The sequence below is a fragment of the Pelodiscus sinensis genome, chromosome 6 (genome assembly GCF_049634645.1).
Source record: "Pelodiscus sinensis isolate JC-2024 chromosome 6, ASM4963464v1, whole genome shotgun sequence".
Taxonomy (NCBI): Eukaryota; Metazoa; Chordata; order Testudines; family Trionychidae; genus Pelodiscus; species Pelodiscus sinensis.
Window position 1 is genome coordinate 85,134,885 of NC_134716.1, and position 13,903 is coordinate 85,148,787.

Genomic DNA, 13,903 nt, shown 5'->3' on the forward strand with positions numbered 1-13,903 from the left:
GTAGGCAATGAACAGAACAGGTAATTTTCATCCCTAGGGCTTCCCCAAATCTCTCTGTCTGGGAGTAGCTTTAGCAGTTTTTAAGGCAACATTGCAAGTACTTCCTTGGTCCATCTCTGTCAGAAGGTTCAGTGGCCTTTTTAGTGGCCACTTAAAAGTGAGTTTTAGTGGTTCTCAGGCAACTATCATTGGTCTGCACTGTTCCATCTGTCATGCTGCAAATCCTTCAGCCTCAAAGGTGTTTGCTTCCAATGCATTTCAGTTTGCCCTCTCAAGCATAATTCACAGATGACTCTCTGCCAGCAGGTAGTGCTTACATGCTAAAGTAATAGCCACCTTAGGGAAAAAAGGTAAAATGCCTAGATGTTGGTGGCCATTGATTGTGGCTCTCCCACTACTCTCCTGCTTATCCTTTCAAGCAGCACCTCTGGATCTATTTTCTATCTGCCTGTCTCTCTCCCTAAACAGATCACTGATGTTTTTTTCCCTTGTGTGGTATGTTAAAAGGGTGCCATGTGTTGCATAAAAGAGAGTAATGAATGTTAGCAAAATATTGTTCTTTTTTATTAAAGTCCAAGTATTTTAAAGATGGCAAGGGAATCATAAAGCATAGCTGTTGGCTGCAAGTGATCTGGGGGCTTGAATATAGTAATGACAGTTGCAATCACCCAGCAAGACTGACCAGCTTGTAAAGTGTCAAAAGAGTTTGGAAAGTGCACAATTCACAGAGCTAATGAGGAGACAATAGATAACAAGGTTCGTGGTTTTTCTCTCATAAGAATTCTTAGATGAGAAGAATGTTGATGTCAGCATTTGTACAATGTTCCACTGCCGTGTCTCATTCTTGGTCATCAGGCTTCACACTTGTTCTTCTGATTGCAGCCCCTGATCACACACACTGTCTCACTGAGGAAACCTCAGTCTAAACCTGTACTGACCAACACTTCTGATACCCTTTGCCTTTCTTGGCTTCTAATGGGAGGTGTAAAGGGTTTTGTTCTCTTTGGAATAGACTGCAAAATTACTAAAACAATAGTTAACCTATAATATATTCATGATTAAACAAGGTTTATTACAATCAAAATGATTTGCAGAAAATATCTAGTTTTAATCTTGTCATGAGCTTTGATAGCATATTAATACGATCATATATTATGTTGTTATCAATTAATGTCCAATCTGATGCATGTTTGTTAGATTTTTAGCCAAGAAATCACCTCCCTTCCCTACCCAGCAGAATCTCTTAGGGCACATCGACACTTCAAAACAAAACCTGTGGCACCAAATCTTAGAGCCTGGATCAATCGATAGAGTTGTGGGGCTCAGGCCTCAGGGCTGAAAATAGTAGTGTAGGTGTTCAAGAGCCTAGACTCTGAGGCCTTGTCTGCTCATGAGCTTTCAGAGACAAGACTTCCACGCAAGCCCAGACAATTGTATAAACCTGCAGCCCAACTCTGCAAGCCTAAGTCAGTCCACTCAGGCTCTGAGACTTGTGTCTCACCTGCATCCCGAGACCCATTTTTCAAGCCACCATTTGGTTCATGCTGTGATGGCACGTCGGGTACCCTTCGACCCTGCACCCCACCTGCAGCAAGATGAGACTCCACCGAACAGTAGAATAGAGAGTGTTTATTGCTTCTCCGGGATACAGCACAGCCTAGGCGCAATATGAATATAGAAGTCAGGGCCAGGCAGCCTTAGACCCCTTGGGGCAGGGGGACATAGGCCCCTGAACCCCTAGCACTCAGCTCAGTCTGTTCTTTTCATGTTTTCCCAGCTAAGACTGTCCCTTCTCCACGCTACACTCTTCCTTTGTTCAAACCCTTTCCCTGGTCAGGTAAGAACCGGTTGGGGCATGGTCTATGTGACATGAGAGCCCTCAGGGCGACCTCCCGCTGGGCCGTGCTTACAGACGCAGGCCAGTAGGGGTCACCCACAGCCCAAGCATAGCGACCAGTGAATGCCCAACCAAAGTGTACAGCACAGCTCACTACATCACACATGCCCAAAGTCTTTGTGTTCATTATTATATGAGGATGAGGTCACATCAGCATTTCCACAAGGTATTGTTTGATCAGGTAAGCCAACTGGACAGAACTGGGAACAGAACTGTTGGGATGGTTCTGCTGAAGTCAAAGGAGCTGCTCTGTTTTATCCCAGTTGTGGCCCTGCCCCCAAAGGCTTTAATTTTTCAAGTATGTTTAATGTTGTTCTTTTTTCTCTTTTAGGGCAACTGGCTTTGGCTTTTTGAATGCACTAAGCAAAGCAGCAGCTGTACTTGGAAACTTGATATTTGGTTCCCTTGTGGGCATCACCAAAGCAATCCCCATTCTCCTAGCTTCGACTGTTCTCGTGTGTGGAGGTCTGGTGGGACTTCGACTTCCTGACACAAGAACCCAGGTGTTGATGTAAAACTGGAAAAAAGCCATTTATGATTTATTTCCCTCTCCTTTCAAGTGTCAACTCTCCTAACTGAACGGTTCAAAGGCTTCAGATTTTTAGCTCTTAGAGTGGTGATCAGATTTCAGAAATCTAACTCAAATGAGATATTTTTCTGTGGTAAGGTTGCCAGGTGTCCAGTTTTTAACTGGAAAGCCATGAAAGGTTTGGTTGGTGCAGGGCTGGCAGGCTCCTTTCCCGGCTCTGTGTGGCTCCCCAGAAGTACTAACATGTCTCCTGGCTCCTAAGCAGAAGGACAGCCGTAAGAGCTCCATGCATTGCCCCTGCCCTGGGTGCCAACTCCACAGCTCCCATTGGCTGGGACCCAGAGCCAATGGGAGCTGTGGGCGGATGCAACATCCCGAGCCACCTAGCCATGCCACCATCTAGGAGCTGAGGAACATGTTGTTGCTTGTGGGGAGCTTCCTGCAGTGGGTGCTGCCCAAAATCCCACACCCTGAATTCCTGCCCACACTTCCAACTCCCTGCCTCAGTCCAGAGCCCTCTCCCACAGTCAGCCCCAGCCCAGAGCCTCTTTCTGCACCCCAAACCTCGCATCCCCATCTCAGAGCCCTTGGGCCCAGAGCCTGTACCCGCTCCCACACCACACACCCCTGCTCCAGCCTGGTGAAAATGAGCGAGTGAGGGAGGGTAGAGGAGAGTGAGCAATGGGTGGTAGGGGGAACGAGGATGGAGTGAGTGGAGGCAGGGCTTTGGAGAAAGGGCAGGGCCTCAGGGAAGGCGTGGTATATGGGCTTTTCAGTTTTGTGCAATTAGAAAGTTGCCAACCCTGTGACAGAGGTTTAAAAACTTCCATAAGAAAGTTTTAAAATTTCATCATCTTTTGCATACTTTTGCTGTTTAATACTTTTTATCTTTCAAATTGCAAAGCTACCTCTTGAAACATTTTCAAAAACATATTCAGGGAGAGAAAACTGGGCTCATAGGTAGGTGTTTAAAAGTCAAATATATTGTCGCATTTATGACATTAAAAAATAGGTCCTAGATTTTTGCCATGATACCATTAGCTTCCACAATGATACAAACATGGAAGTCAATTATTTAACAGTATCAGTGCAGTAAATGTCAATCTTACACAGATCAATGCATGCAGCATTAAACAGGAAACTGCATATTCTGTGTCCATACTGAGAATACTAATATTGTGTAACTATATTTAAACAGTAAGGAACTTCCTGCTTTCTTAGAAAAGGGTATGGCAGGCTTTGGCAGTTGCAGTGTCTTTTTCAAAGGAAGCCATTTCATGTAGATTTCAATCACGGGGAAAGATTAACATTTGCAGAGAAGTTTTTGTGCTGAAGAAAAACCAACTCCTTCAAAATTTAGAGTCAATGGCCAAAGTAAGAGAATAGGAAAAGAAGCACTTTCACTGGTTCCTGATCCTACAGAGTATATTTAGAGATACCAACTCTTGGAGGTCTGGACATTTCTGAGCATTTTGCAGAAACGGGGAGGGAGATTGGAACATAAGAAGGGCCATACTGGGTCAGACCAAAGGTCCATCTAGCCCAGAATCCTGTCTGTTGACAGTGGCCAATGCCAGATTCCACAGAGGGAGGGAACAAAAACAGATAACCATCAAGTGATCCCTCCTCTGTCATCCATTTTCAGGCCCTGACAAACAGAGGCTAGGGACACCATTCCTACCATTCTTGTTGTCTGAACATATCCCGGTGCATACCATGAGTAGCTCTACTCTAGACAGTAGTTACACCAGTGTAAAACTAATGTGAGTGAAGACACAATGTGTGGATGAAAAATAAACAGCTTTAAGAAAAGTACTTTTGTAATTTAATCTACCAACTCTTACTCCCTTGAAGGCCTACAATATTTAGAAAAAAACATTTTTATATTAACCTTGGCTGCTTTGAATTTGATCAATATCTCTGGAGCCAAATAATTTACCTACAATTGCTAAACTTTAAACAAGAAAAGAGTACCATTTCTTGGTGTATTTGCAAATTTGTACAATTGGCATACATTTTCAAATATTAAACTTAACAATAATTTCACCCTTTTAACACTTCCTAGTCCTTACAGCCCTGTACACCTCCCAAAAGAAAACAGAATGTTAACCTTATTGTGGAGTCTTGTGGGTTTCATCTATTTATAACAGCCTTAACGTTAGTGACAACTAGTTTTCTTTCATTGAATAGTTAACTAATTTTGGCCTTTGTGTGTTTCTCTCTTTCTCGCTCGTTTTTCAGGGCACTCCCTTGTGTCATCCCTTAGTCACAACTTCATTGTATTTATTGCATCTTGTTTCGAAATCTGAAGCCTCTGTACAGATTTAGAATGATGATCAACAACCAGTTGTAAATCACATGTTTGTGCCACACACTATTTAAAGCGATATGTTGTGCTTAGCTCTGTATGTTACTTTAAAGAATTACTAAATTCAATATTTGCAGGGCTATGACCCACATGGAGGAGAGAGGACATAGGAAAGTAAGGATCAAGTACTGAGGGCTCCAATTCAGGACTACCATGTTAAATTTTCATTATGTTTGAAATTTCTTCGTTTTCTATACAAAACAATCCTTGCCACTATGTCACTATAATCCACAACAATGCTGGTGATTTTGCTAAATCTAGGCTGCATCTTACCTCTCTTGCTTTTAGCTGCCTCAGTGTATAATTCAGCCTTGATGTAGAATAGCCAACAGCATTAGAGCACATAGTGGCTATGTCTACACTGGCATGATTTTGCGCAAGAACTCTTTTGCGGAAGAGTTCTTGTTCAAAAACTCTTCCAGAAGAGCGCGTCTACACTGGCATGTGCCCTTTGAGCAAGAGATGTGCTTTTGCTCAAGAGCATCCGTGCCAGTGTAGATGCTCTCTTGTGCAAGAAAGCTCTAATGGCCTTTTAACCATAGGGCTTTCTTGCTCAAGAAGTTCATGTTGCCTGTCTACACTGGCCTCTTGCGTTAGAACAGTTGTGCAAGAGGGCTTATTCCTGAGCGGGAGCATCATAGTTCTTGCACAAGAAGCCCTGATTTCATACATTAGAATGTCAGTGTTCTTGCGCAAGAACTCGCAGCCAGTGTAGACAGGCAGCAAGTTTTGGCACAAAAGCGGCTGCTTTTGTGCAAGATCGCACCAATGTAGACACAGCCAGTGTGATTGGGATATGGCAAGGGAGATAAGCTAGCATGCAGAAGAAGAAAATACTGGACTGCATGGATGCAGCTCCATGGTACCAATGAAAAAGACCTTTTCCTCCCTCACTCCAAATGGGGTGGGGTGAGGTGGGGTGGGGTGGGAGGAAGGCTGGAGAGCAGAAAGGGAAAAGAAAAGGAAGAATAGAAATAGACAGGAAAAAAGAGTACATAAATATAAGCCCTCCCTCCTCCATATTCCCAACATGGTATGTTATGGGGAGAAAAGCAGAGAACATAACTGTAGCTGTGTGCATATAATCAGTGGCTTGGTAGTACAGTAGTTTGGAGCACCAGTATTTGACCTTTCGAGGCATAGATCCAGATGTTACTCTACTTCGTTAAAGAAGGTAAATCACATGCAACTTCATAGGAAAATGCCATATACTATGTGTGTACATACAAGAGAGAGCAAACCAAACTGGCTTTTATTAATGTATCAGAGCCCTCCAATGGATGAAATCACAGCTAATTATCTGTGTGTCATAGTCTTTATCCTGCTGTGAGGTAACAGAGATTCTCTTAAAGTTTAAATGTTAGGGGCCTGGGTTATTTGTGCAGGAAGATACAATTTTTCTATTTTAAAATTAAAAGGGTTCAGCATAGTGATAATGCTTGTTCAAGGTAAGCAGAGATTATAATCAGGGCTCGACAAATTATACAATCTACTCGCCCGTAGTGAGTAGATTGTAACCCAGAAGAGCTGGGTTCGGGAGATCTGCGCATGTGCAGAATGTTCTGCGCATGCACAGATCGCCGGACAGCGTGGCTGGCAAGAGGGGCTCGCTGCGGTTCGGCGAGCCCTGATTATAATTGTAGCAAAAAAGGTCTAGGCTAGGACTGCATAGTGCCTGCAGGGTGGGACTGAAATGGGCTGGTGGAGATATGTAGGGAAGCCTGCTTTCATTGTGCCTGGTCCTAACCAACGCCTTCGCTGACCACAATCATTCAGCATTTACTCACAGAAGAATAGGTACCAGAGCTCCTTGCCTGATAGCTCCAGCCCAGTTGTCCTCCTTTTGTCCAGCCTCCGGTTCCCTGTTATTCTCAAGATTTCCAAACAGGCTATTAAATCTGTCAGTCTTCCACTCTCACTTTTTCCTTTCTTCTTCCTGACCTTGCCACTGTACTGATTCCAAATTAACTTGCCTTCCAAAGACCCTCTCCTAAATTCCCTCATTTATTCCTCTTGATTGCTTTTAATTCCCTTATACCCTCCAGTAAAAAGCCAATGTGCCACCCTTTGGGGTTAGGGTCACCATTTCATTAAGCCAGGATTGAAAACAGCCTAAAGCAAAACAGCCCTTCAAGTTGTCTCCAGCACGAGAGGCAAATTATCTCTGAAAGTTCATTTAATAGACAAGTGGCCTGCCTAACACACACGATCAAAGAATAAAGATCCTCCTCTCACAGGCTCTTCTTAGCCCTGTAGATGTGGTAAATAAAAATAAAGGGAAATGCCCTGATGTTGCCACCATGCTCAGCTCCATATGGGAGCAAGTTTCATTCTTCTTTCCCAGGAGCCCCGCCATTTATCTTTCTTGGTGCCTCTGGAAACCTCACTTTTATATCACTGTCCTGCCCTGTTACGGAGGTACCTCAGCCAGCTCCACTGTCCAGTAGCACCTTTCTGCAGGCCTGACAGCTCAGGCAGTCTCTATTGCAGGTGCCTCAAATTAATGGAGAGGGCCAGAGCAGTTCAACAATTCAGCTTGCACATAGCTGCTGGAATGCCTGCAGCCTGGGGTTGGGGTCTGTACCCTTCCCCCAAACCCAGGCCTTGCTCTACTCCCAGTCTACCTCTTCCTACCACTGCTCCGCCCTCTCACTCCATTGCACCTCTTCCCTCAAGCTTCCTCCCCTGAGGGACATAGCCTCGGGGACTACCATGGGGGGGGGGGGGCTACTCCCCTCCTCCCCTTGCACTCACCATAGCATGAACTGCGGGCAAGGGAAACGATGCAGCAGCCTCTGCTTGGCTCTGACGCCATGTCCCAGGCCAGCCCGATTGCTCCGCCTTGCTGTGGCTGAGGCTAGGGCGCTCTGCTTCCTTCTACTGCAGTGAAGTGCAGTGTCTAGGCTGGCCTGTGAGATGGTGGCAGAGCAGAGGCTGTTGCAACACTCTACTTCCCTATGGCTCCCCCCACTGCAGTGATTGTAGAGGGGGTGTAGGAGGGTGAAGGAGCTGTCCCCTGCTACTGGCCTCAGCCCATGAAGGGCTAACCTGAATATGGGGGTCCATACCATCCATAGGACGGTTGAGGTCACCACCCCAAATCATCCTGTGGGTGGGATGGCTCTGCACACACCTCCCCCGGGCCACAGGGATATTCTAGCAGTGATGCGGAATCAGCAGCTAAAAGCCTTTCTAGCCCCTCTGTGCTACCAGTGGTGGTAATGTGGGTACCTGGGGTGGAGGGGTGTTAAATCGGCTGGGGGATGTGGGGCAGGGAGGTGTGAGGAGAGACACCTTTGGAGCCCTGCTGGATGGGCCCTGAAGGATTTGGTCCAATTAAAGGTATTACCTCACCCACCTTGTCTCTTTAGTATCCTGGGACCACCATGACTACCTGAACATTGCAAACAATATGAAAAGAGATACTTTAGCATACACATAAACACAAAGCAGTCTGATTAAATTATGGTCTATGAATTGACACCATCCTGCTGGCACCTGCTACGTGGCCCAGTTGATTTTTCTGAAAACTTTCAAGCATGGTACATGCAGATGTAGGTGTGCACATGCACTTAACCAAGTACTGGAAAACATTTTGGGACAAATAACAGAAACTCCATGTATCTGCTTGATTCTTCTCTTGCTTACACCAGTTTTATACTAATTTATTCCCACATTTACTGGCTTGTGCAGAGCTGCATCCAACCCAAATAAAAATAAATGGAAGTAGAGTTTCTCTGCAGTCTTTTTTCACTTAAATTTGGGTGAAAATACTGCTGCACTGAGATTCCTCTCAGTGTAGAAAAGACATGACTTTGGGGAAGGAGTCAAAGCTCCCTGACATTCAAAGCTTAGTAGATTTGTGGAACAAATCACAACTTCAATTGCTTTCTAAGACTGGGGCATTGATGACCTTATCTGTAGCGGGATGGTGTCTAGTACATGTTAATTTCTCCTCACCATACCCCCAGGAGGGGAAAGGAGTTGCTTCGTCATGATGATCTCTAGATCAGAGTGACTCAGAAACAACATAGAACTGTCCCTTCCACCCACCTTCTCCATGAACATACATTTAATAAGACAGACATCCTAGAGGGCATGTGAGAGTAGCATATTGTCAGCTACTCCCACTTTCAGTTCCTCCTTTCATCTGAGCTGAAGGCTATAACCATGGACCTCAGACAAGTAATGAGAGGGACAATCAAGTTGGGGGACTGTAGTTTCCCTGGGTGTCTCCATGGCAAAGTCATCTCTGTTACTTTCTTCTTGGATCCTAAAGATCCTCTCATCTTCTTTCTTCTCACTTTGGCTACCTACCATAGCCTGGATTTGAACCATAAACCCCAGCAGTGAAATCCTAAACTGTAGTGCCAGGAACGTACACTATACATCACAGCAAATATGAACTGCTGAGGACAAACTACTCATGTGGATCTGTTTTCTGTAGCCCTGCTCCCATTTTATGGCTCTGTCTGGCTAGAACTATCAGCTAGGCTATGTCTACACTGGTGGGTTGTTGCGCCAGAAGTATGCAAATGAGGCTAAACGTGGAATATTGTCGAGCCTCATTTGCATACCTAATGAGCCGCCATTTTGCGAAAGAGGCTCTTGTGCTAGAAGGGAGCTGTCTACACTGCCCCTTCTTGCGCAAGAAAAACCCTCTTGTGCAATGCTGCTACACTGATTATTTTTAGGAATAATGGCATTGCGCAAGTGTGGATGCTCTGCAGATTCTTGCGCAAGAATGGCCATACTTGTGCAAGAAGCCATGAGTATAGACATAGCCTAGGTGTGTCGGTTACACAGTAATCAGCAGAGAAAAACACTAGGGCTATGTCTACACTGGTGGCTTCTTGCGCAAGTATGGCTGTTCTTGTGCAAGAATCTGCAGAGCATCCACACTGCCCGGCCGCTCTTGCGCAAGGAAATTTACAGTATCGCATGGTAAGAGAGGTCTTTTTTAACAGGTGTAAGCCCTCTTGCGCAGGAGCTCTTGCACAAGCGGGCAGTGTGGACGCTCGGCAAGGATTTCTTGTGCAAGAAAGCCCTATGGCTAAAATGGCCACCAGAGCTTTCTTGCGCAAGAGAGCGTCCACACTCACACATGGCAGTGTGGACGTTTTCTTGCGCAAGACTTCTTGCACAAGAACCCTTGCGCAAGATATTCTTGCGCAAGAAGCTGCAAGTGTAGACATAGCCCTAGTGTGATTCACTGTCCCGTGAAATGGCACCTAGACCACAGCAACAGTTAAGACCAAGAGACCTTTACAACATGGGCTGGAAGGCAGCTGGCTTTTAGCTCAGAGGGTAGAGGCTCCTATACTGGGCTTCAGACGTCCCACGTTCAAGTTTGCCTGGTGGTGGTTACAAGTGCACATACTTTCTAACTCACTCCCATTATATTTGTCTAATATCTCACTGTCTGCTTGGTAAATTCTGGCCTATCCCCTGCTGAAGCAATAGGGCGGGGATCAGTTTCTCATTCTCAAGAGAATCACAAGATTGGGGAAGAGAACGGGGAAAAGAAAGAGAAAGTGAGAGATTATGAAATAGAATAAAATAAACAAAAAAGGTCAGGACTAGTAGGTTAGAGGCCTAGGGTTCAGGTCCTAAAGGGTTTTTTTTCTGCAGTAATTGTATTTAAATTCTAGTCACTGCTCTCGGTGTTCTTATATAATGCAGCTATATGAGCACTGTTTATTGTAAAGGAGATGTACTGTACAGTTTTGGTGACAATACCTACGCACAAACACATGCACCATGTGTATGTGTGAGACAAATATAAGACTTTCATATGCTATAAAACTTAATTTGGATGGCCTTTTAAAAAATGCAATGTCATTCTCAGTGCCATTGATTGCCATTTGCTGCATTATGCTTTGAGTACAAAACTCCCTATACTCATTTTCTTGTGCAAAATTATTGACTTATTCATCCATAAAAATTGCTGTGGTGCCAAGCATTTTCTTAATTTTCCATTAATTTTATGTCACTGAAAAAGATTGCCTGTAATTGTTTTAGAAGTGGGCTTTGATTTAGCTGCATCATCATAATTTCCCTTCCTGCACCATGCTGTGCCAAACAATGAAGCAACAAACCATATAGAACTACCAGTCACTCATGTTCCAGTGACTCAGCACACAAGGATATTCAAAATCAAGTATAAATTCTTGTCTTTTCTTCTTTTGAAGCAAAGTATGTTCTGAATGTGTTCCATGTGGGTCTCACCAGTATTAACTACTGTGTAATATATGGGAAAATGTCTGTCTTCTTTCTGTATTGTATGTTTTTCATTGTTTCTGCAGACATTGCTGCTGCTGTTCTAGTAATGTTCTTATGGCTAAATTGTTTGCCACTGTTCTTATCAGCATTCTTTGACCAGCTAGAAACAGAGCCATTGCCAGGGTGTCTTTCAATTAATTATTAACATACAAAAAGATCTAGCTCCATAATGAGCAGTGTATAGTACCATTCCTGCTATTATTCAAGTGAAGTCAGTCTGAAAATGCACACACACACACACATGTAAGAGGAAAGGGTGGGGAGAGCTCTTTCTATTGCTTCTGCATTCATTATGCTTCTTCCCTAGATGCAAACAACTTAATTCTTTTCAATGTGTTTCCAGGGAAAGAGAGAGAGAGTGCATGGCAGAATTAAAGAGTCAGCAGGAAAAAAGGGTGTTTTGAAGTCTTTAAAAAAATTTAAATGACTTTCAATTTCCACTGAATGTTGTTGACCTTATCATAATTATTGGAACTAAAATGAAATCACTTAGAGGAAAAAGTAAGAGAATGTTAAATATTAACTTTAAATAGTTATTTTTGAACAATAAAATGTTTTTGTAGGAATCTTACCCAGTCTGTGCAGTGGCTGGTTTCTGTAGCACTTCTCCTATGGCAATTGTTTTTAAAAAAATCCCCCAAAACTAGAGCAGCATACACATATTGGTTTAGGCTGATCCAGCAAGTTGGTCAATATAGGCAAGCCCTATGCCTATATAGTCAGAGGAAAAGCTTACAGGTTGAAGACCTTAGCTTTCTTTCAACTTTTTAAAAAATAGGTTAAATCTTGTGTACACAGGATTGGTAGCAACTTCTTCACTGAGTCCTGGGGTAAGAAGAGTTATAACATGTTGGTTTAATCTACCAATGTATAGATTGTGATTATTAATAATTTTAATCTTTGGTGTCCCCATGCAAGTGACCAGGGTTCCAACCAATACATTTCATTATATCATCCCAGACTGGAAATCACATGAATCAACTAATCACTTCCTTTTCTAGCCATTTTATATGTTCAAAATTGTGCATTTTCTTATCATAATCTGTCTTGAGTTAAAACACTAATAAATTAAATTATAACTTTCACGTGACCACTAATACATTTGACATGTGAAGTTCATAAACAAGCAAACAAACAAATGGATGGTTTCCTCTTCATACTTCATTGGATTAAATCCAGTTCTGCGTATGGAAAAAATAACCATCCAGTGCTTGATATTGAAAATACAGCTCTATTCTTCCAATATAATTTACTGATATAGCCAAGGTAACTAATATGTAGCTCCTAAAGCCTCAGAAAATAACAAATTCCAAAAAAAAATATGTACTTTCTTTATGTTGAGCCAAATTTTGCTCTTAATTTTCCCCCATAGACCTCTAGTAAAATTAATGGAGTTGCAAGAAGGCAACTGGGAGCAGAACTGGCATACTGTCTTTAGTATACAAAACATGGTGTAACTGTGCCCTGATGGCCAGTGTTTTGTAACATGACAATGTGGACCTATTGTGTATATATATATAAAATGTAGTTTTAAATGTCAATTCCACACACTCATTTTCAGATCCACAGTTTTGGACTGAGATCTTGGCAATGGCCCTGACCTTTTTGTTTCTTTTATTGCTCTGTATGAGCTCCTGTAATGTGGGTTACAGTTATCACTACTGTGTATATGTGCTTGCATGTGTGTGCATAGATAAATTCTCACATTCAGGTTTTTGGATTTTTTTCATTCCAAGTACAGCTGGTATAATTGTGAACTCATCTTTCTGGCCTGCTCCTCTGTGTCAGATTGCTGATTGCCAAAATGTTTTACCAAGTGCATAAAGTTCCCTGAGAAAAGCTGTCTGTATAACTGTGAAAGGGCATGCTCTGTGTAGGATGACAATGTACAGTATAAATCTATAAATTGTGGAGGTGTGTATAAATTTATCTGCCAAATACCTATCATACATGTAACAAAGGCAAAGATATATAATGTACATCAGATTAATAAAGGGGCATTTTTTTGCTCCACTATATTCCAATAATGAGTTGTTCTTTGCAGTGAATGTACACCAGGTGTACTGACAATTAAAGATACATTCTTCGTTATAGCCACAAAATACTGGAAACAATTGCTTTGATTTAATCAGTATGGTATTTTAATGTATTTTAGTGTTCTCTTTTTATGGCTGTGTATGTATTTCATCTTTGGTACCTATAGTCTGTGATAGAGATCCAAAACAAGCTAATAACGTGAAAAATATAAGTCGATATAACAATGATATATAGTAAAAGTTACATTTGTAGGTGAAGAAGATCCTCTTTATTCAGCCATCTGGGACCCATATTTTTATAGTATATAATGCACAAAAGTCTGTTCTTCTCATTACAGAAAATGCACAATAGGAGTATGTTTTCATACAAAGGACCCAGTCCTACTCTCTGCTATGCACACATTGAATCACCGAAAGCTATAATTATTTATGTCTTTGAACAGCCAACTACAATTTAAACACAAAATCATAGCTTCATAGGATCCTAACAGCCACAAAAATCTGCGCTTCAGAAACTACATTTCATTTTGCCTCCTTGCTGACAGCCTGAAAGAGGAAAATTTGATCAAAAAATTGGTTGGGTATTTTGGTTTTGTTCAGGGACAGATTTACAATGAAACAAACTGTGCCCTGGCACAGGACCCCCCTAACGACATGGGCCCCCCAGGGCTGGGCAGTCCAGCACTGGATCTGTCACCCTCCTGCACAGGGGGTGGCTGCTCTGTGAGGGGGCCAGTCTCTCTGCAGAGAGGTTTGTGGGGGATGGGGCAGGAGATCAACGAGGCTCACCT

General features: G+C 42.9%; 1 protein-coding gene across 3 annotated transcripts in view; it reads left to right on the forward strand.

The window, feature by feature from the left end:
- The window catches only part of SV2C (synaptic vesicle glycoprotein 2C), a 201,004-nt gene extending 187,395 nt beyond the window's left edge, over positions 1–13,609 (forward strand). For 2 of the 3 annotated variants that reach the window (XM_025185249.2, XM_006124253.4), the window contains one exon: positions 2,229–13,607. In XM_025185249.2, coding sequence (XP_025041034.2) covers positions 2,229–2,412 — 184 coding nt within the window. In that variant the 3' untranslated portion in view covers positions 2,413–13,607. Of the gene's footprint in view, positions 1–2,228 lie in introns of all 3 variants that reach the window. The other variant, XM_025185251.2, reaches the window with a different exon arrangement.
- Positions 13,610–13,903: the final 294 nt, after the last annotated feature.